The sequence below is a fragment of the Rhincodon typus genome, chromosome 17, assembly GCF_021869965.1.
Source record: "Rhincodon typus isolate 14 chromosome 17, sRhiTyp1.1, whole genome shotgun sequence".
Lineage (NCBI taxonomy): Eukaryota > Metazoa > Chordata > Chondrichthyes > Orectolobiformes > Rhincodontidae > Rhincodon > Rhincodon typus.
Window position 1 is genome coordinate 43,247,479 of NC_063348.1, and position 24,224 is coordinate 43,271,702.

A 24,224-nucleotide genomic window follows, 5' to 3' on the forward strand; every position below is an offset into this window, starting at 1 on the left:
AACGCATCATCCTCCGACACTTCCGCCATCTGCAATCCGACCCCACCACCAAAGACATTTTTCCCTCCCCACCCTTATCTGCTTTCCGGAGGGACCACTCTCTCCGAGACTCCCTTGTCCGCTCCACACTCCCCTCCAGCCCCACCACACCCGGCACTTTTCCCTGCAACCGCAGGAAGTGCTACGCCTGCCCCCACACCTCCTCCCTCGCCCCCATCCCACGCCCCAAGAAGACTTTCCACATCGAACAGATGTTCACCTGCACATCTGCTAATGTGGTATACTGCATCCGCTATACCCGTTGTGGCCTCCTCGACATCGGGGAAACCAAGCGGAGGCTTGGGGACCACTTTGCAGAACACCTACGCTCGGTTCGCAATAAACAACTGCACCTCCCAGTCGCGAACCATTTCAACTCCCCCTCCCATTCCTCAGACGACATGTCCATCCTGGGCCTCCTGCAGTGCCACAACGATGCCACCCGAAGGTTGCAGGAACAGCAACTCATATTCCGCTTGGGAACCCTGCAGCCCAATGGTATCAATGTGGATTTCACAAGCTTCAAAATCTCCCCTCCCCCTACTGCATCCCAAAACCAGCCCAGCTTGACCCCGCCTCCCTAACCTGTTCGTCCTCCCACCTATCCCCCCCTCCCACCTCAAGCCGCACCCCCATTTCCTACCTACTAACCTCATCCGGCCCCCTTGACCTGTCCGTCCTCCCTGGACTGACCTATCTCCTCCCTACCTCCCCACCTACACTCACCTTTACTGGCTCCATCCCCGCCTCTTTGACCTGTCTGTTTCCTCTCCACCTATCTTCTCCTCTATCCATCTTCTATCCGCCTCCCCCTCTCTCCCTATTTATTTCAGTACCCCCTCCCCCTCCCCCATTTCTGATGAAGGGTCTAGGCCCGAAACGTCAGCCTTCCTGCTCCTATGATGCTGCTTGGCCTGCTGTGTTCATCCAGCTCTACACCTTGTTATCTCTAATCTTCTAAAATAGTTGTATTTAACTTTCCTCCTTGTACTTTGCTTACAGACTGAACTACATTTCTTCATGTCAATAGGTTTTCCTGTGCCAATGCTTTCCTCCCGATGACATTGAACTTTTTTTTAAAAAGACTGATGTAACTCCACCTCTGCTCCTGCTACTGAGCTGCGACACCCCAATCCCCCATAGTCACCATACTGCATTGTCCCGGATGCCACTATGTTGGATTCTTGCCAGCTGCAACTGTCACCACCATGCTGCATCCTTCCAGCTGCTACAAATCCTGCATGTTATAAACATATGTTTAGCCAATTTAGATTGGTTTAATTTGGTGGCAGGAACAGGCCGCAATGGAAGGTGACGAGAGCAGGCAGCCAGGGGTGGCGACAGCGGGGTTTGAGGTCGAGCCCAGAATTTTTTTTTTGGTGGGTGGGTGCTCAAGCCCAGAGCAAGGGAGGCTAAACCTTTGAGAGGAGTGTGAGCCCAGAATGGCTAGGTGCTTGTGGACTGTGGTGTTGAACTATTAACTGTGGTTCTTTGTTTTTCTACTTTTTAGTAAGAAGGATTGTAATGTTTATCTTTTTAACTTTGTTTTCTTTATTTTTCTGCTTTGTACCAAGATTCTGTACCTAGGTCCAAGATGGTGTTGGAAGTGGCAACTTGTAAACTTTTAACTGAACCTATCTGAATACATGTGACAATAAATGTAATTCAATTCAGTTCAAATTTACCTCTTCAAACCATTGCCAAGAGTTTCAGATTGGACAGATATTGAACCATCGGGCAAGTCTCAAGAGACTGAGTTGGCAAATGGTATCATCGTTTATTAAATATAAGCAAAATAATACAGTGCACTTATCTAATAGCTGAAGACTTGCCAACTACAATCAAAAGAAATTAAAATGTTAACTTTAAGTTGCAGAATACATTTAAAGTTGGATGGCCAATCCAAACACTGGCTTGTTGAAAATCTTACTGTCCCTGAGATCAAAATACATACATTTCTTTAGACAAGAAGGAAACCAGGTTTCTGACAGTGGATTTACCCTGAGAGTAAACACTCATGCTTGTAGGAAGCCAAGATAAAGACTGCCCCCCCTGCAGAAAACTGCGTCAATATGGATACAAACCCAGTCTGTACATGGCATCAATTCCTCTGACTGTTGATGGGGTCAATGGACCATTTGAGAAAATGATTCTTAGAACTTTTCTACCCAATTCTGGGGTTCACTCCCCTTAATTAAAAATTGTTATAATCTATTTCGTTAATAATGTGGTGATAATCAGTTTGATTGGAACTGTGTTTACATTGCTGTCAACATTAAGATGGTAGACTGTTTTAGAGTTTTCATCTTATCTTCAAATGTACAAGGCAGTATTCATTATTGATAGATGATCAAGGCACTCTGTAACTGGGGGCTCCAAGTGTGTAATGAGTCCTTGTTTTCTCTTTGGCATTTTTGTTGCCTGTTTTATAAATGACCATTATAACATTAACAGGATTACGAAAATTAAACCCATCTCTCATTGTTTAATTGATAATTAACTTCTTATTTCGTGTTAGAATAGCTTTTAGGGCACAGTTGTAGTGCAGGGGACCTAGGTTCAAGTTCTGACCCACTCCAGAGGTGTGTCATAATGTGTCTGATTAATTTCACGTATTGCAAAGAGTCTTGCTAAAGCTGCTTAGCAAATGTGAAATCTAAAACCCATGTCTGCATCTTGTTCACGTCACAATGCTGCATTTTTGCATTTGATGCTAAGTAAAACTTAGAAAGTTAAATATTGAATTATTTAAATGAGTTAAATCTATTTTGCATGAAAGATTGGCAATTAAAGTTATACACATCAATTTAACAATATGATGATTGTTAATCTATTGTCAGTTATCTACTTTGGCTCAGTCAGGTAACAGTACAGTCTCTTCATTTTCATTCCTGCTTGTCATAATTTTTTTTGCTTTGTTCTTCCAATTCATTTTTTCTCTATTCTGTATTTGGCATGTCTCTAATTGCTCACCTTCTCCATTATTCTTGTTTTTGGGGGGTTCAACTGTTCAGCCTCATTGGTCAGCAAAATACATGGTTGGTGCTGCCAGTTGCTGTCATTCCTGGCCCCTCTTGCACTGATAACCCCAGGACTGGTAAATGCTAAAGTTGCTAATAATTTCCAACCTGACCAGATATGTGTTTCCAAATCTTGCCGGTATGTTACTGACGCGGGTTATCGAATGAGACCCAGGCCATAGCATTTATACAACAGTATTAACTGTAATGTACCTGGTTCTCTTCCAGTCACAGGAAGAAGCGAATGAGGCAGTTACAGAAGAAGATAAAAAGTGGTACACTTGATCTCAAGCAGGATGATCCTTTTGAGCTTTTTGTTGCTGCAACTAACATTCGATATTGTTATTACAATGAGACTCATAAAATTCTGGGTAACACTTATGGAATGTGTGTTCTGCAGGTGTGTATGTTATATGTATTCATTGTTTTATGCGCACAGAAGGTCAGGGCTAGCCATGAGATTATAGTAATCTATAATTAATATTTTGAGCTTGGCTGACTCATATATTCAGACCAGAAAAATTCCAAGACTGATCCTTAGCCCCCTTACTGAGGTAGGTAGGTGTCCTAGCCAGCACTCCTGAATTGAAAGAGTAACAATGATCATTTTTTAATGATCTGGTATGTTATAATACCTTCCCTCACCTATTGAGAATAATTATCATGTTCAAATCTTACATTAGAATAATGACTGTTTGATTGAGGTATCAGAAATCTTCCAGGTCCTGTGGAATTGTACCCCAGGAAAGCATTGGTGGTCCAAGCCTGGAAGTAGGAGGGGATTGTAATTGGGTGGGTGGGCGAGCTGCAAGTGAATATGTTAAAAGTTATGCTTCAGTTATTTTATGCTGGAAAGAGATCTATATCATTTATAGACTCCATATTGGAGTCTGGCAGAAGCTGCATCTTTTGGCCAAGAATCTGCTGGAATCCACAGCTTCTCAAACATTGGGCTTCACATTAGATTCTGATAATGCTTGTCTACAGGCAGTAGGCTTCTGTTACAACTGAATACTTTTGCTCTTGGATTTACATTCATTCAATGTTTGTAATTAACGTTCATCTTCAACTTTGCAGTAACATCTATTGTATTATCACTTTGGACACCATTGAAGTCCTCTTAGAATCACATTGGTCTGAATTCTTCAACTGTGTGAGGATTCGGTAAAAAAGTGAATGATCTGTAGTATTACTAGCAGCAATCAATAGATTGGTTTTGTAAAACCAATCACTGTTAGTTCTAACTCATTTTCAGTTCTGAAAGAGTACACTTGAACATACTGTCATCTTCTCCTGCAGGACTTTGAAGCCCTGACTCCAAATCTGTTAGCCAGGACTATTGAGACAGTGGAAGGGGGTGGACTTATTGTGATTCTACTGAGAACTGTCAACTCATTAAAGCAGCTTTATACGATGACAATGGTAAGTATTATTTGTCTGCAGTACGTGCTAGTAAGTCAAAGTTCTATTCATTGGCCAATTAGTTTGCAAGCCTGTACTAGTGTTGAAATGTGTCCATGTGGTAATTTGCCAATGATAACTGCCTTATGGTGCAAACACTATAATTGGTAAGGGTGATATTGATCAGTTCAGAAGACTGTTCTTTGTATTGATTTACTTGCATGATTTCCTTGGCAAGCTTGATTTGATTTTCTGTCATGCAGAAAATTCAGCTTTATTTTATCTGTACTGCAGTACTGGTTATACAGGTTCATTAGTTGCAAACTTGCTTCCCATTTATGGCTCACTCAGGACTCTTAATGGTAGAGTCACATTAAAAGAAAAGGTTTGCAGTGTTGCAAAGAATAGTGATAAGTCTAAGGAAGTTACAAAGTTGTAGAAGTTACAAAGAGCCACTAAAACATTGATGAGAGAAAAACTAAAATTTTGAGAATAAAACTAGGAAGGATTGCTTCAAAGAATTGCAAGAGCCTTTATGAGTATATGAAAAGGAACAAAGTAGCTAAAGTAATTGTTGGTCCTTTCGAAGCAGAGACAGGAGAAATTGTCATTGACAGTGATCAAATATTTTGCTCCCATCTCCACAATGATTATCTTATGAGTATCTTAGTTCTGTATTTTCTGGAGCATTGAAGAATGATTGGTGATCTCGTCTGGACCTATACGATTCTGATTCTGATAGACTAGATGCTGAAATGTTCTGTTTATTGTGAATCTGTAACAGGGGTTACAATCTGAGGATAAGGGAAAAATCGTGGGGAGAAATTACTTCACTCAAAACAGAATTCTCTGTCTCAGAGATTTGTACATGTTCCATTGCTGAATACATTCAGGGCTGGAATAGTCAGCTGGTATCTTGGTGGACTCCAGGATACGAAGAGTGGACAGGATAATGGAGTTGAAATCCGAGATCAGCCATGATCCTGTAAAGTCACAAATCATGGAACAAATTTGAGGGGTCATATTGTCTACGTCCCCTATTTCTTGTGCCCTGGTTTCTCCTGATGAAGGGCATATTGGGCAGTGGAGTGGTGCAACACCAACTCGGCAGAATGACACTGGTTAGGAGACTTAAATTATGAAGACTGCAAAAATTAGGCCGTATATCCTAAGATGTGAGGGATTTGGAGATCATCTAATTGAAAAGCATAAGATGTGTAAAGGATTTGATAGAATGGATATTTTCTCTAGTGAGAGAGTTCAGAACAAAGGGGCATAGTCTTAAAATTAGACTGAGATGATGTTAGGGCACACTTTTATTCATTTGGGGATGTGGGTATTGCTCACTGGGACAGCATTTATTGCCTATACCTAGTTGCCCTTTGAGGGTGGTAATGAGATGCCATCACAGTAATGGTGATGAGAGAACCACTACAATCCACGTGCTGTAGTAGACACAAAGTCGTTAGAGAGAATTCCAAGATATTCATCCAGTAGCAGTGAGGAACCGCGACAATCTATTTCCAGATCAGGACATGAGTGGCTTGGAGGGGACCTTTGAGGTGGTGGTATTCCCATGTGTATTCTGCCCATGTCCTTCAAGATGCTGGTAGTCCTGGGTTTGTAAGGAACCTTGGTGAATTCCAGCAGTGCATCTTTTATTCAGTACACACTGCTGCTTCTGACCTTCGGTGGTGGAGGGGGTGAATGTTGGTGGATGTGATGCCAGTTAAGCAGGCAGCTTTGGCCTGGGTGTTGTCAAACTTCTAATTGTTTATGGAGTTGCACTCACCCAGGCAGTGGGAAGTATTCCATTACCCTCCTGACTTAAACCTTGTAGACTGGCTTTGAGGAGTCAGGAAGTGAGTTATTTGCTGCAGTATTCCTATCCTCTGACCTACTCTTGAAGCCACTGTATTTACTTGGCGATCCAATTCAGTTTCTGGTCAATGGTAAACCCCAGTGTCTTGATATTGGGATTTCAGTGATGGTAATGTCATTTAATGTCAAAGGGTGGTGGTTAAGATTCTCTCTTCTTGCAGATGGTCATTGCCTGACACCCTTGTGTGATGTGAATGTTACTTGACACTTATCAACCCAAACCTGGATATTGCCCAGGTCTCACTGTATTTGAACATGGACTGCTTCAGTAGTTGAGGAGTCACGAATGGTGGTGAACTTTGTGTAATCATCAGTGATCATCCTTACTTCTGAACTTACGATGGAGTGAAGGTTATTGAAGAAGTACCTGAAAATGTTTGGGCCGAGGACACTACCCTGAGGACCTGCTGCAGAGATGTTCCGTAGTTGGGATGACTGACCTCCAACAACCACAACCATCTTCCTATGTTCCATGTATAACTCAAATTAATGGATTCTTATTGACTCCAGTTTTGTGAGAGCTCCTTAATGACTCACTTGAATACAGCCTTAATGTCAAGGGTAGTCACTCTGGCCTCACCTCTGGAATTCAGCTGTTTTGTCCATGTTTGAACTGAGGCTGTAATGAGGCCAGCAGCTGATTGGCCCTGGTGAATCCCAAAGAGTGTCAGTGAGCTGGTGTTGCTGAGCAGGTGCTGCTTGATAGCACTGATCACAGCCTGTATCACTTTACTGATGATAGAGAGTAGACCAGCTTGGCAGAAATCGACTGGGTTTGATTTGTCCTGCTGTCTGTGTACAGAACATACCTGGGCAACTTTCCACATTTTTGGGCCGATGCCAGGGTTAATGTTGTACTGGAACAGCTTGACTGTGGGTGCAGCAATTTCTGGAGCACGTGTTAATACTATTGATTTTGATATTATTGTCATGTGTATTTTACTGTAAGAATACAATAAAGTACACTGAAAAGCCTTCATTTATTGCCATGATAGTGTCATTTTGTATAATTTAACTAGAAGGAAAGAAAAAGAAAGATCTAACTTGAAAGAGTCCCATGAGTCCTGAGAGAGCTCATTGCTGTCAACAACACCTGTGCCACCCACCTCTACAACTGCTTCGCCCCCGCCAGTGCCAGACCCAACCAACAGCGAAGTCACCGATCCTCAGCACCATCTTCTGCCGATCTCATTTCTGCCAGTGTAGTAGCTGCCGATTCCAGGTCTTGTGTTTGCTCTGGAACATTGTCAGGACCCACAGCCTTTGCAGAATTCTGTACCTCCAGCTGTATCTTGATGTCACATGAAGTGAATCAAATTGGTTGAAGACTGGCATCTGATGCTAAGGACCTTTTGAAGGAAACCAAGAGGAATCATTCACTTGGCACCTCTGGCTGATGATTGTTGTGAATGATGTGCTGGGCTCCCTCATAATTCTTCACCCAAAAGGTGGTGCAACTGTGGACCTCCTTCCCTCTAAAGCTTTGGTAACATGTAAACTGGCTTCCTGTGAAGGATGGAGACCAAAAACTGCAGGTCATCTCAAATAAAGAGAAAATACATGACACCAAATGGAAAAGCAAATCCTGTAAGATTTTCACTTAACCATAACCTGACGTAAATATTTTCCTTTGGAAATCCCAAGGTTTATTGAAAATACCATTTGGTTAATATTCTGATATTTTATTGACCTAAGTTTACAGAAAGTATTCTGTACTAAGTGAGTGCATTAATATAAATCAGTTTTCACATCTGCAGAAATCCCAGTTATTGTATGAATAGTTGAGAAAGAAGAAAGAAAGGCATTCTTCACAGCCTCAACTTGTTCCTGTGATGTGTTTTATGAAGTGTAATCCATGCTGTCATATCGGGATGTTAGGACATGAAGAAAGATAGAGCAAATCCAGTAATCACAGTTGAAAAGATTGATCTGTCGTGGCAAATTAAAATTGTTGGAATACACAAACTTAGGCCTATTCCTGCTGCATTGGATAAACCATTGTGCCAAATTGCTAGAATTTTGTACCTATTCACAAGCCAAGTGTTTTAATGCCCCTGTGTGGTATAGAACATAGAATCATAGAATGCCTACAGTGTGGAAACAGGCCATTGAGCCCAATGAGTACACAACACCCTTCCGAAGAGCATCCCACCCAGACCCGTACCCCTACCCTTTCCCTGTAACCTTGCATTTCCCATGTTTAATCCACCTAACGTAGACACCCCGGACTCTATGGGCAATTTAGCATGGTCAATCCACCTAACCTGCATATCTTTGAACTGTGGGAGGAAACCGGAGTGCCTGGCAGAAACCCACGCAGACACTGGGAGAATATGCAAACTGCACACAGACATTCGCCCAAGGGTGGAATCGTTTCTGTGTCCCTGGCACTGTGAGGAAGCAGTGCTAACCACTGAGCCACTGTGCCGCCCATGTTGGTGTTTACTTTATAGCATTAGACATATGTTAAGGCGCATGAAATCCTTTAGGTTGTTTTCCAATTTCCTGCAAGTTGAATCTCTAGTGCAAAATGTTGAGTTGATTTAGCCCTTGCTTCCTTTCTTTTGAAAATCAATTTGGTTGGAATTAGTCCCAAAGGCAATCTTGAATATACAGCAATTATGTTCTACTTGTTGGATAACCTTTTAAAAGGCTATATTTAATTTCGACCACATTTCTTTTGAGACCTCTTTTTCCGTATATAATTGCATCCTTCTAACATTGCATTTTGCGAAGTCAATGTAGGAGTAAGCTGACTGAAATTCATTGCTTCCATTACAGTACAGCAGTGTAAACTTGTTGCATTATTTTAGTCATGATTTTTGTCTTGCTTTCAACTTTATTTTCCATGCATTGTTCTTCTCCCTTCTCCACTCAAGGATGTCCATGCTCGTTTCAGAACAGAATCACATCAAGATGTGGTCGGCAGATTCAATGAAAGGTAAGATCCTATGAATCGATATTTATGTTCTGTTGAAGTAGGCTGCATACTTGGTTTTGCAAGTGGAATTAGGGACTTAATACAAGAACAGCTGGAATGTTCCAGGGAAAAACGGAAGGGTTGGTTATCACCTGTTGAAAAGATGGAGTTTAAAGGTTTTGCAGCCAGAGAAGGGAAAATTGCAATGGTTGTAAATTCTTTCTTTTTAAAAAAAAACAGCAAGGTCACAGTAACTGAGAAAGTGAGAAGGGCACACTCATGCTATATCACTCAATGTTAGTACAGTTATGAAGCTCTTTATTTATGTTCTTAATTACAAAGTTAAAGAATGAATCTTATGAAAACCTTCTTTTCCACAAAAGAGGTTTCACATCCAACAACCTGCTCACATTTTGACTTCTGTGACAAATTCCATCACAGGAGCTCAAAACAATCATCAACATTCCGAATAAAACTACCGACAAATTCTAAAGGAAAAGGTCAATTTGCCCCATCTCTCAACGTACTGTTCAAACAAAAATCAGGTTCCTGACCTTTTTCAAAAAAGAATCAGTTGTTCCTTGCCCATTCCCTATTTGTACTAAGTTGTATTGAAATTTATCTTTTAGGTTTTGAGATGTATTGTTCATAGACTAACAAATCAAGAAGGATAAAAACACAATCTCCACACGCCTCAGTGACAGAGCTATAAAGCAGCCTCTTTCGTCGAAAAGACGATGCGCATTCATGATTTGTCGCTAGATGAATGGAGATGTCAAATTGAATATCATGATTACAGAAATGTAATTAAGCTAGATAAAGGCTTTTGAAAGTAATGATAATGGTGATTTTTCTTTTGCTTGTACACAACAAATCAGTTGATGAGGATTTGTTTGGTGAACTGAGCTCTGGACAGGATTTGGGCAAATGGAAGTTTGGAGGAGTAACAGAGATTTGAATTTAATGGGGAGAGATTACAGGACTCAGTGGTCCTGGCTGTCCTGGAACATGAACCACAAAAGTTTGTGTGCAGGGACAATAAGCGATTAGGAAGGAATTGTTAATTCCAACGGTAATGGAATATAAAAATTTTGAATTTTTACTATCTTTGTACAAGTTCTTTGTGAATCCACTTCTAGAGCACCATGTACAATTTTGGGTTCAATATTTGAAAAACAAAATGTAATTCACTTTGTAGCAGCTCTGTGAAGGCTTATTTGACACATTCCTGGAATGAAGAAATTATTGTACAAAGAAAGGCTGAACAGGTTAGACCTGTAGTTGAGACCTAGATTGGAGTTGAGAGGAATGGAAGATGATCTTGAGAGGATTCTCTTCCTGAGAAGATAGTGGAGGCTGTGCCTTTAAATTTATTTAAGGTAATGGTCGATGGATTTTTGATTGACAAAGAATGTCAAAGATGTTTGGGGGCAGGGGAGCACGGGCAGCAAGGGCAGCAAAATAGAGCTGAGATCATAACCAGATTAGCCAAGATTGTATTGAGTGGTGAATCGGGCTCAAAAGGACCAAAAAATTGGTCCTACTCCTCATTCTTCGTTTCCTAAATTGGTTCTCACCTGTGCAGACAATGTGCGTATAGGTGAACTTTAATAGCTTTAATTATTTTGACTAATTTGTATCATAACAAACATGGTATTAAAAAATACCATGTGCTAGCAAATGGAACAATTTTTCGTTTTGAATTGAATTAGGTTTGTTGTCATGTACTCGCATGAATCTTGGTACAAAGCAGAAAAATAAAGAAAACATAGTTGAAAAATTAAACATTACAGTCCTTCTTACTAAAAAGTAGAAAAACAAAGAAACACAGTTCACAGTTTCAACGCCACAGACTATATGTACCTAGCCATGCTGGGCTCACACTCCTCTCACACTGCCTTGGACTGCGTGCTCCCGTTCTCACACCGACGACTCGGGCTGCTTGCTGTCACTGCCGGCTGCGTCAGGCAGTATGTTCCTGCTCTCTTCGCCACTCAGGATGATTGCCATCGACGCCAGGGACCCCTCGCACCGCCATGTTGGACACGTTATATGTTTGTAAGCATTGCCAAGTCAGTTCAGCCACATTCATTCAGCATATAGCTAATCTTATGCCACTGATGAAGCAGTGTACTCAAGTAACAACCTCAACACTTTATATTTTTACACATTGTTTTGTTTTTGTCATTTGTTGTGCTGTGGTATCGGAATCAGTGAATTAAGGCTATTCAATCTTAAAATTGAATGAACAAATTTGATGTAGCACTCGAGTGCAACAAAGGTAATCTTCCTAACAATTTAAACATAAGTGATAAGTCTATGGACCATCTTTGCTGCTAAAGTTGGATCTCCTTATGAGTTTTTAGAAGAACAGGAGGGGATCTCCTTGAAGCATGGAAAGTTCTGACAAGGCTGGACAGACTGCATGCAGGAATGATGTTCTCCCTGTCCATTGGGTCCAGAACAAGGGGACACAATCTTGTGGATACGTGACAGACCATTTTGGTCTGAGATGGGAAATTTCTTCTCATGGTGGTGACCCAGTGAAATTCTCTACCACAAAACATTGTGGCGGCCAAGTTTCTGAATATTTTTAAGAAAGAAATATATTTCTTGAAGCTAAAGATGTCAAGGAACATGGGGAGTAAGTAAGATCATGACTTTGAGAAAGAGGATCAGCCATGATTGCATCGATTGGTGAAGCCAGCTCAGAGGGCCAAGTAGTCTTTGCCTGTAATATTGTCTGTGTTTCTTTGCAGAATTCACATTGGAAGGCTTGAGTTTTATTTCAATACCCTTTATTATAATAGAGGGAACAAACAGTGTGTGAGAAGATCCCACAGTCATCAGATTTATGCAATATGTTTAATGTAGGAAAATGTCCAAAGGTTTTTCAGAGGAATAGTCAGATACAAATGGACATTGAATTAAAGGAGGGAATCATAGGAGGTTTGACCAGAAAAGTGAATTTTAAAGAGTGTCATAAACGAGTATATGGAGTCGGAGAACCAGAGAACTGAAGTGTGAATTGTTCAATGTTGGCCTTTGACAGTGAAAGCCCTGATGTTTGTGGAAAAGTGCAGGGCAGAGGCTTGTGTGGATGGGAGGGGGCTGGAGAAAGAAAAGAACAAAAAGTGCACAAGGCAAGATTTTGGAGTTAGAGGGAAATGTGAGAGATTTTTGTGCAGGAGGTGGTGAGATGAGACCTTGAGGCAATTTAAATGTGAGAATTTTTAAGGTACTTTAGCAAGAGTGGTTGAATGGGCAGGCGTGATGGTTAACAACACTTTGTGGTTTAGCTTTCAGACAGCAGAGTTTCAGATGACTATAGTTTATAGAAGCATAGGAGAGTGGCCTGAGATCACCAGAGTAGTTGAGCTGATGTTGATAGAAGCATAGGAAAAGGTTTCAGTAATAGTTGAGTTGAGACAAGTATAGAAATGGATATGTCATGGAGTTGAAAGTAGATGGTCTTTTTGAGAGGGAGGAGATGGCATTGACTAGCTTGGGTTTAAAAAAGGTGCTGAAATTTGAACATCCTGGCTGAACGATTTAGTGGCTTGTTACCAGGATAGAATTAACTGAGAGTACAAAATCTACCTGGAGGTCAGAAGTACAGCATCAAAATGGTACACTTAACATTGAGTTATTAAAAAGGTGAATGTTTGAAGTATGTGAAATGTGTCAGGCTGGAAGAAGAAGTATTTCACGTCACATTGCCCTTCAATAGTTGGCCTCAGTCTAAATGTTTGACGAGCAGTCAGTCTTGTTTGTTAATTTTGTTTTACAGATTCATACTTTCCCTGGCATCCTGCAAGAATTGTGTTGTAATAAATGATCAGCTGGACATACTACCACTCTCTAGCCACATTTCCAACATCAAACCTATTCCACCAAAATCAATGGTGAGTTTTGGAGATCAAAGTGCCATGAGTTAGGTAGTTGTTATTGTTAATTACAAATTATCCTGTAGTTAATAAAATGAGATGTCATAAGGTTTCCAGTATGCTATAGATTTGAAATTTTGTCTCAGGTGGGTAAGGTGTTTATTTCTCTTTAGCCCATCCTGTATTAAAATTCTGTCAACACTCATAACGTCCAATACCCTAGGACCCCTCCCCATCAACTTAGGAGTTATTTTAATTCTCGTAAACTTCTAGATCTGACTTGTAGTTCTTCCTGATTCCAGAAATTCCTGGATTGCTTTCCCTGCGATTCTGAGCCTTGTTCCGTTATTCCTGAAACCTCCATCTTCAGCAATTCAAAATCCTGAGATCTCATCCAAAAACTGCTGGACCCTACATTCGCTTCCTAATGATATCTGTGCATTTCGAATGCTGATTTGTCAATTTCCCTCGTTACTTCATCAGTTGTTTTGTCTGGAGAATTTTAATTGTGCCTTTAAATTAAACTTCTCATTAAAAATCATACCTGTCATGCGTTTGCCTAATTCTTTTCAGGATGAAAGGCTAATGCCTCAGGAGGTTGAACTGAAAGAACTTAAAGAATCTCTACATGATACACAACCAGTAGGAGTGCTTGTTGATTGCTGCAAAACACTCGATCAGGTAATACAAAAGACCCAAATAGGCCTCTCCATAGAAAAGTTGAGTATTTCTGTTGGATACAAACTGTCACTTTTATGTTTTTATTTTATACATTTTTGAGACATGATTTTAAAACTGTAGCGCTGTTTTAGTAATGCATCACAGGGAATAATATTAGAAGACTATAAGCCTTGTTGAACTTGCCTTGTCATTTAGTACAATCATGGCTAATCATAAGCTTTAAGTCCACCTTCCTGCTTGCTCCCAATATTCGTTAATTCTTGGAGACATCAAAAATCTGCTTATTCCATTTTTTATGTACTTAGAATTCTCTACAGTTAAGAATTCCAAAGATTAATGTCCCTTGGAGGGAAGTAATTTCTTTTATCCAATTTGTAAATATTTGCTCCCTTATCCAAGGACGGTGACTTCCTTGTTTTAGATTTCCTGACCTGCAGAAATAATCTCTCAGCATCTATCTCATTAAATGCTTCTAGAAAATCCAAGTGTACTGCATCATGCTGATTCCCATCCCTCTATACCAGTAACAGCCTTTGTGGCACAGTGGTACTGTGGGCCAGGTTCAAGTTCCACTGCTCCAGAGATGTGTAGTAACGTCTCTGAACAGAGTGATTTGAAAATATCTTTATCTACCTGGTTAGTTATATCATCAAATAACTCAAAACTATTGATAAACTGATTTCCCTGTAGAACTATGTTGACTTCTTCGAATCATTGCTTGTTAAGGGCTTTTAGTCTTCCTTAATAACAACATGTTCTGTTTTCCTAACAACTGATGTTAGATTACCTAGCGTGTAGTTCACTTTTTCATCTGTCCCTTTTTGTGAAAAGTAGTGTAACATTTGCCAACTTCCAGTCTGATGTGACCAGTTTTGAATCAACGGTATTTCAGAAAATCAAAGCTGGTGTATGTCTTACAATTCCTAGTTTCTACCCATACTGATGTCATTTTGTTATCATCTCAGGCCAGATCATTTCTCACTAATGTCCTTGCGGCATCCTTTACTTTTGGGGCTACCCTTCCTCCCATGCCATATGTTTGTTTTTCTGAAATGGTGTGTATTCTGAAATATTAGTTTTCTATCCTTGTGATCTTGTGATCACCTTTTTGAGGTGATTTGAACTGCATAGTTTGCAATCTGTAGAATCTGGTGAGCCTTTCTCCTTAGTTTGTTTTTTGCTCCTGATGAAATGTTGAAAATAGCACCAGCCTGTATGTTAAACTGCAAGCTGCCCCTGTCAAGGTAAACAATGCAGTGAGTTAGTATAGAAGTGATGCACAACATCAGTTCAAAACATATTCATGCACCATGAGGTGAGCATGTACAACGTGGAGGGGGTCGTTTACCAGCTGATTTGTAAAAGCTGTATTACTTGTTTATTCATTGTATACATTATATCTTCATAGGAGATTATTCTTGATTTAAAAAAAACATCAATCCCAGTCCATTACAGTTATTGAAAGGATTTATTTAAGTCTTGGCTTTCTTTCTCTGCAATGTTCTCCCACGCTTTGTTGAAATGGTTTTCTTGGTGTTCAAGTACACTATGAATGATGTACATTTCAGAAATAATGAACCCATTCTTCAGTAACTTTAAAATTGCCTGCCTACTCTGTAATAAATCTGAGCTGCTTTATTTACCATTTCTAGTATGTCTCCCTCGTCCATTTGATTGTACTGCCTCAAGTAATTTTATGTCGTCACAGCAGCGAGAAATGCCTTAAAGCAAAGCAAAGTACAGTGGATGCTGTAGATTTGAACCAAAAACAGAAATTGCAGATGAGACTTAGCAGGTCTGGCAGCTTCGGAGGAAAGAAAGCAGAGTTAAAGTTTCAAGCCTGGTGACACTTCATCAGAACCTCTTGGATGTCTCTGTATTGCTGTGTCAACTTTCGTCTGAACGAATGAAATGGTTTTGCCCTTCTTAGGCTAAAGCAGTACTGAAGTTCATCGAAGCTATTTCGGAGAAGACTCTCAGGAGCACGGTTACGCTAACTGCTGCCAGAGGTCGTGGTAAATCTGCTGCACTGGGACTAGCTATTGCAGGAGCTGTGGCATTTGGGTAAGTGTTTGATTTGTATCTCTGTACATCCCTCCACCATTGTAATCAAGCCAAGGGAACAACCATGCATGGCAGCAACAGCCCCAGGCATACCTAAAAATGAGGAGTTAACCAGATGAAACTACAAGATAGGGCGACTTTCCTTCCAAACAGCAAAAGTGGTATGTGACAAACAGGCTGCAGTGATCTTATAATCAAGTGATCAGATATGAACTCTGCAGTCCTGCTACATCTGGTCATGAAACTAACTAAACAAGTAATTGGGAATGTAAGCTTCACAAATATCTCCATTATCTTGCCACACATCTCAAGTGAAGCTTGACAGTTACTATTTTTGTAACTTTCCAACTGTCAGTTCATACTCTTCTGCTGTGATATTTCTGGATCCTGGAGACCATTGGAATCTTGAGGGTTGAATATCATTGCTACTGTTTCCAATATACGTGAAACCTGTGTACTGTACATTTAATTACTGTTTTAAAATGTTGTGCTCTAATGCTACTTAAATATTCTAAGATAAAGACTTACGAAATATACAGCAAACTTCTTATTAAGTGGCACCTATGGGACCAGAAGTGTACCAATGATCAAATATTCCAGATAATCAAGAGGTAATGCATAACCGCAGTAAACCCTGACCAAGCAAAGCTTGAAGACATCCACATCCCTCAAAAAATCTATGTAAAAAACATCAACACACCTCCTAAAATCAATGTAAAAACACATAATAAGAAATAGAAACGTAATGCAGGGGGTATACACATCACTGCTTTACTTTATTTGCAGCATAAGTACTCGGACACCATGATAGATTGTGGTATTTGAGGTATATAATTTTTGCCGGTTTGTCAAGAGTGCAGATTAATAAGGTGCCAGTTAAAGCAAAGTTTGCTGTACTTGGGGGAAAAAATGCAAAAGAACTTTTAACTTGGAAATTTTCAGATTAGTCTTGTCTATTGGAAATGAATATGACTTATGCATGTATTTGCTATCTTTGCAGATATTCCAACATCTTTGTCACCTCTCCAAGTCCGGACAACTTAAACACTCTATTTGAATTTGTTTTTAAAGGCTTTGATGCGTTACAGTACCAGGTAAGAAAGTGAACCTATCTGAAAAATTAACCGTTCCTTTCCCTTAAGCAGCCAATAGTGTTCATGTACAATATAATACTTGGGTATGTATCATTGAGTGATATTTGAAAATATGTCCTGTGTCCTTTCCAGGAAGTGTATTTGAATGGCTCATAGCAGTTGTCATGAGTGACGAGCCTTTACCATGTTTAAAAGAAAGTCAGTTTTTCTCCATGAGGGCATGTTTAACATTTCTTCTTTCTTGCTTTCTTGCTTTCTTTCTTTCTTTCTTTCTTTCTTTCTTTCTTTCAGGAGCATTTAGACTATGAAATAGTTCAGTCCTTAAATCCGGAGTTCAACAAAGCTGTGGTTCGAGTAAATATCTATAAGGAGCACAGGCAAACCATCCAGGTAAAATGGTACTTCACAAATTTCACTCTTTATTGTGCTGTAAAAATAACTGGGCAATGAGCATCGATGTAGTTCTGTTTGTTATAGTGAATGTGTTGAGTGAAATCATATCACCACATAATTCTCTTCTCCCTTGTCAGTACATCCACCCCGCAGATGCAGTTAAATTGGGCCAGGCTGAGCTGGTGGTAATTGATGAGGCAGCTGCCATCCCTCTCCCATTGGTGAAGAAACTTCTGGGCCCCTACCTTGTCTTCATGGCCTCTACCATTAATGGGTATGTAGTTACAATTTAGACTGAAGCGAAGTGGAAGCTGGAGGAACAGCTGATCATTTGATTGGGTGTTTTATAGCCTTCAGGATGCAAAATTGAATACGACAATTTTAAACCTCAACTTCTATCTTGTTTCTGATTTTCATTTAATTGTTCCGCTACCACTCCCTTTGGCTATGGACCATGTCACCTTCAGCCATTTCATTTTGCCTGCCCTTCACACTTTCACAGACTACCCTTTTGTTCTTTGTCGTATTCCATCCTCCATGTTTCCAGGAGAAGGGTATCGCTGGGGCAGGGAATGAGGGTCTGATGTTGGAATACCTGCCATCTTCGTGTAGTTATGATGTTTTATAGGTGGTAACTTCTGAATTGAGAGTAGAGGGAGTGGAATTGTAGGGAATCCTCCTGGTGATGCTGATCCCCCGAGGCTCATAATTGGGCTCGTAATCTGTGGTTCACAAAGAAGTAAGGCAAATCAGGGCAGGAGTTATACTCTTAATGGGGAGTGTTGCCAATCAAAGAGACCTTGGGGTGCATTTTCATAGTTCCTTGAAAGTAGAGTTGCAGGTAGACAGGGTAGTGAAGAAGGCGTTTGTTACACTTGCCTTTATTGGTCAGTGCATTGAGCATAGGAGTTGGGACGTCAAGTTGCGGCTGTACAGGATATCAGTTAGGCCACTTCAGAATACTGCATTCAATTCTGGTCTCCCTGTTATAGGAAAGATGTTGTTAAACTTGAAAAGGTGCAAAAAAGATTTACAAGGTTGTTGCTGTGGTAGGAGGGTTTGAGCTATGGGGAGAGGCTGAATAGGCTGGGGCATTTTTCCCAGAAGTGTCGGAGGCTGAGGGGTGACCTTATCCAAGGCTATAAAATCATGAGGGGCATAGACAGGGTAAATAGAGAAGATCTTTTCCCTGGGGTAGGGGAGTCCAAAACTATAGGGCAAAGGTTTAAAGTGAGAGGAGAAATGTTTAAAAGGGACCTGAGGGGCAACTTCTTCTCACAGTGTGTGTGTAAGGAATGAGCTACCAGAGGAAGTGGTGGAGGCTGGTACAGTCACAGCATTTAAAAGACCTCTGGGTGGGTGCATGAATAGCAAGGGTTTAGATGGATATGGGCCAAATGCTGGCAAATGGGACTAGATCATAGATCATTGAATCCCTACAGCATGGAAACAGGCCCTTTGGCCCAACAAGTCCACACTGACTTTCAGAACATCCCACTCAGACCCATCCCCCTATAACCCAGCTAATCTACACATCCCTGAACACTATGGGCAATTTAGCATAGCCAATCCATCTAGCCTGCACATCTTTGGACTGTGGGAGGAAACCGGAGCACCAGGAGGTATCCCATGCAGACTCATGGAGAATGTGCAAACTCCACACAGACAGTTGCCCGAGGGTGGAATCGAACCTGGGTCCCTGGCACTGTGAGGCAGCAGTGCTTACCACTGAGCCACCGTGCTGCCCCTGATTAATTTAGGATATCCGGTCAGCAAGGACAAGTTGGACCAATGGGTCTGTTTCTGTGCTGTACAGCTTTGACTCTGAGTCCTCACTACTGATGACACCCCCAAACCCTGGCTTCACCTCTTCTCCCAGGGTTTGCCAGATATGATTTATATGTCTCAGAGGGCATTGTGGCACTGCTGAGCTGCTGGCCCTTCAATTGACTGGCAGCTGTCTGGGCCGGGACTCCTGCCAGAAACAAATTTAATTTCCCAATGGCTACGAAATCAATTTTTCCACGAAGACAAAGTTAGGCAGGTTTTTGATCAACAGCCCTGTCAGGGCTTATGGCAGGACAATGGAGTTAAAGTCCACAAGTAGAGCAGCCTTGATCTTATTCAACGGCAGAGTGGTCTTAAATAACCTCTTCGCATTTCATACGGTTTTGTGATTTTAAAAAGCTGAAGCAGGGTTGTCTCGTTTTCCAGCCTGTCATCAGGGTACGCTCTCGGAGTTTAGCAGTATTTGTGTTTTGAAATCACAAAATTGTTGTGCAGTTGAAGGAGGTCATTTGGCCCATTATGCTTGCACTGGCTCTCCAAAGAATATTATGCCGTAATGCCATTCTCCTGCCTTTTCCCTTTATATTTATTCAAATAATCATCTGTTTCCCTCTTCAATGTCTCAATTGACTGTGCATCCAGCACACTTCCAGGGAATGCACTCCTGACCTAAACCACTTGTGTGACAAAGTAGTTATTCACATGACATTTGGTATGTTTGCAAATGATTTTAAATCTGTTCCCACCTATTACCGATCCTTTTACAAGCATAAACGGTTCTTCTTCCTGTCTGCTTAGTCTAGACCTCACATGATTTTGAAAACTTGTATCTCATTTCCTCACAGCCTTATTCTCTGTAAGCAGCACAGTGCCCTCTCCAATCTTTTTCCACAACCAGAAATTCTCATGGAACCGTTTTCGTAAATCCTTTCTCCACACTGTCTAATGTATTCCTTCCTATAGTCTGGTGCCCAGAACTGTACATGACATTCCTGCTGAGACCTAACTAGTATTGTATCAGTGTAACCTCTTTGCTCTTCTACTCTGTGTTAATAAAGTCCAGGATACTGTATGCTTTATTAATCATTCTCTCCACCTGTCCTGTTACCTTTAGTGATTTATTTTTGTGCACACGTGCTCTCAGGTCTGTCTAATCCTGCATTGCCTGAAGAATTGAACACCTCATTTTCTCTTGTCTGTCCATGTCTTTACCACTAACATGCAATACCTCACACTTCTCTGCACTGAACTCCGTGTGCCACCTACCTGCCTACTCCACTAACTTGTCTATGTCTTTTTGAAGTTTGACACTTCAAAGTTCTTAACTTACAATGCTTGCAAGTTTCATAACATTCAGAAACTTGGAAATTGATCCCTGCACACCAAGATCCAGATCATTGATATGTATCCAGAAAAACAAGGGTCCCAATATTGACCCTTGGGGAACTCCACTATAAGTCATCTTCCCAGTCCACAAAAATGACTACTATTCTCTTTGTTTCCTATTGCTTGGCCAATGTTGTAATCACTGAAGATTGAAAGCAAATTACTAGGAAGTCCTGGTTTAGTTTGCTTTGTTAGTTTCTTAAAAACCTAGAATTTCAAAAACCTAGAGGCTGAGGGGTTCAAAATAAACTCTAGTAAGATTCTTCATTTCATCTTATAGTATTATTGAACTATGTTACCCTCGATTTCAAATTCTGTCTGTTTCAGGTATGAAGGGACAGGCCGTTCACTGTCTTTAAAACTGATCCAGCAGTTGCGCCAACAAAATGATCAGAGCCAAATCAATATGACTGCAGAGAATAAGGGCACTTCCACTGCCAAACTCAGCACAGGTATTGAAGCTGCCTTTGTCTGTTTCGTAGCTCTTCATTGTTTCATCCAGCATTAATTTTCATTAATAAAAAGAACTAGTCATTGAGTCATTGCAGTCCCTTGCATGAATTGCCTAATTTGTCATTTTTCTGAATTTGTTTGTGTCTCAACCCTGATGGGAAGAGTGTGCTGGGAATAAAACCCAATTATTCCTCACTAATGTATCAATGACCTTATTGAAATGTACAAGGTTCGTAGCGGGCTTGACAGGGTAGATATGGAAAGGTTGTTTCCCCTTGTGGGAGAGTCTAGGACCAGCGATTATAATCTCAGAGTAAAGGTATACCCATCTCAGACAGAGGTGAAGAGGATAATTTTCTCAGGGGGTAGTAGATCTGTTGAATTCTTTGCCTTGGAGGGCTGTTGTGTTATTAATATTCAAGGGTGAGATAGATTGATCGACTTTTAATCAGTAAGGGAATTGAGGGTTATATGGGGATAAGGCAGGAAAGTGGAGTTCTGTGATGATCTGATTGAATGGTGGAGCAAACATGACAGACCGAATGGCCTGTTTCTCCTAAGTCTTATTGCTTTATAAAGTAGTGATGGCAAATTTTGCGTTTGGCCCATTCTTGAGCAAAGTTGCAATGTCATTGGTGATAGATTAAAGTACAGCAACCATGGAATTACTGGTTTGCTTAAGTTTCCTCCATGAGATCTGACAGAAGCTATACTGCATGAAGCATACATTTCCAGTTATGTGAAGTAGCCACATGTTAACTAATCCGTCTTTATTTGTTGACAGTACGGTCCCTGCATGAAGTTTCTTTGCATGAGGCAATTCGATATGCTCCTGGAGATCCAGTGGAGAAATGGCTGAATGATCTGCTATGCTTAGACTGTCTAAACATTGCTCGAATCATGTCGGGCTGCCCACTCCCGGAGTTGTGTGATCTGTATCCACCAGCCCGTAGATGTTTGCACAGTTAGAAGTACCAAATAATTTTGTTATTTAAACAGAATGGTAATCTCTGGAATTAATTTTCAAATTTCTCTGGAGTTCATTTAAATGTATCTGCCACGCTAGTGTCACAGCTATCAAGTGAGCTAAGTTTCCTGTTCGTCCAAGAGATAATACTTATTAGGTTTTGACTTTGAGGCTTCATGGATATTCTAGTGGAGGAACATGAAAATTGTGTTTGTGTGTGGTGATGACCTACAAATAAATATCTTAGCCCTGGACTATTTTTGCATCAGAAATGCCACCTAAAGTTATTAAATTTAAATTTAATAAAGATAATTATTAATAATAATTTAATTTTTAAAAAAAACTCATTCATGAGATGTGGGTCATTGGCTGGGCAAGTCTTTATTGCTCATCCCTAGTTGCTCTTCAGAAGGTAGCTATTCTTTAAAGAGAAATTGCATATTTTATAAGGGAAATTTACAAAAGACTTCCACTCGTAATATGGCATTATCCTGAGGATTGCTGATATTCTGTCATCAATTCTGCCACCATTCAAAGATGGTAGAAATGAATACACTAGCTATCTTGAAAATAGGCGTGCTGTATTGTGGGCTGTTTTGGTTCACTTCGATGCAGAACTTGGAGTGGCACACAAGCTGCAAACAAATTTGAGTCAATATTCTTGTTCGTTTTCAAATCTTGAAGCTATCAATGCTAGCATCACTTAAAGTTCACTTTGAGAACTTCTTCCTGCTTGAGGTGAAAGTCTTTAGTGTTTTTAAAACTTTCACATGCTTTAAGTTCAAATAGGATAAAGCAGTATGCGCTGTGAATTGATTTGTTCTACTTTGTGGGTTGGATCTCTTGGGCTTTTTTGGATAAAACTATTGTAGTTTCAATACCAGTAAGTGAATCCATGGCCAATCACTGGGATAAGTTGGAACTTTTACTAAAGTTGAAATTTGGAAGTTTACTGTTTCTTACCTTAACTGCTGATACAGCTACTACGTGAATAGGGACACATTGTTCTGTTATCATAAAGCATCTGAGGCCTTTCTGCACAGATTGATGTCTCTCTATGTGGCATCCCATTACAAGGTGAGGCTTTGTGTTACAACCTACTGTTCTAACTCTTACAATGATAGGTTTTAATAATGCTTCCGTTTGCCTCAAGGAAATGCATATTTAAGTGTAATTGCTGAAGCTGTTAGCTTTTTGTAACATTTTTGATTTTTCTTTTGTTATTCTAATTGGTTAGAATACTCGTCACAAAAGTGAGCATTGTTGAGAAAAAAATCCTACAAAGCTTAAGTGTGTATTTTGAGTATAAATGTTGTGTCCAGACTAAATGTTTACTATATGATTACTGAACAATGTGTATGCTGTGAAAAAAATTGCCAAAGGTTCCACTACATTTAAGACACCTTTTAACTGTTTACTGCATGTGAGTCCATTGATGTACAAGGTATTAAGAGTTATTTTTATGAAATTAAATCTTCACAGAATAGCCCTAATGACCTTCAGTTACTTTCTGATGCTCCCGCTCATCATCTTTTCTGCCTGTTGCCTCCTGTGCAACCTACTCAGAATTCACTGCCAGAAGTACTTGCTGTCATACAGGTAAGTGAGATGAGAGCTGCTGAATAACACACATACAGATTAAGCATATCCAACTAAATGCTGCAGGGCCAAATTTTCATTCAGTTTCAGTCTTTTGTATCATTTTAGATATTTGATGGGGTGAAAACATCATATAATGTTGGAACTCATGTATAAAATTTTTAATCTGTGATTTTCACTGAGATTAGAGTTGCATGCAGACATGAAGCGTTTGTGTAACAAATGCATTTTGATCTCAGTCATTCCTTTTCACTCAAAAGGAGATAGCATCACAGAAGTTAACAGTATATTTTTTTCAGGATGTTAAAGGTTTGTAAATGAAATAAGCTTGTGGCACTTCTGCTAATTTCTCAGTTCAGTAGACAAGAGGAGAATATACTGTTCAGGCTTTATGGTGAAGTTGGTGCAAAAGTTTAAAGGGATGTGGTTACTTCATTTATATCCTTATAGATACAACTTTTATGTATGATCAAGAGATGTTACGGAATGGAATTGGAATTCTTTTATAAAAATTAATTTGGATGTGAAACATGAAAAGGTGGGTAGTCAACCGTGTCACCGTAACTTCCCCTCCTCGGTGGTCAAGAACGCCCTCAACCGTGTCTCCCACATCTCCCGCACCTCATCCCTCACACCCCGTCCACGCAATAA

The 24,224-nt window shown here is 40.3% G+C and overlaps 1 protein-coding gene across 2 annotated transcripts in view; it reads left to right on the plus strand.

The window, feature by feature from the left end:
• Positions 1-24,224, plus strand: part of nat10 (N-acetyltransferase 10) — a 72,692-nt gene that overhangs the window by 15,958 nt on the left and 32,510 nt on the right. Inside the window, exons 3-15 of one of the 2 annotated variants that reach the window (XM_020534822.2) lie at positions 3,288-3,459; positions 4,359-4,481; positions 9,221-9,282; positions 13,052-13,166; positions 13,722-13,829; positions 15,760-15,893; positions 16,894-16,987; positions 17,279-17,377; positions 17,518-17,654; positions 20,882-21,006; positions 21,792-21,942; positions 22,955-23,051; positions 23,457-23,573. In XM_020534822.2, the coding sequence (XP_020390411.1) occupies positions 3,288-3,459; positions 4,359-4,481; positions 9,221-9,282; positions 13,052-13,166; positions 13,722-13,829; positions 15,760-15,893; positions 16,894-16,987; positions 17,279-17,377; positions 17,518-17,654; positions 20,882-21,006; positions 21,792-21,942; positions 22,955-23,051; positions 23,457-23,573 (1,534 nt within the window). The remainder of the gene's footprint in view (positions 1-3,287; positions 3,460-4,358; positions 4,482-9,220; positions 9,283-13,051; positions 13,167-13,721; positions 13,830-15,759; positions 15,894-16,893; positions 16,988-17,278; positions 17,378-17,517; positions 17,655-20,881; positions 21,007-21,791; positions 21,943-22,954; positions 23,052-23,456; positions 23,574-24,224) is intronic. The other variant, XM_048607165.1, reaches the window with a different exon arrangement.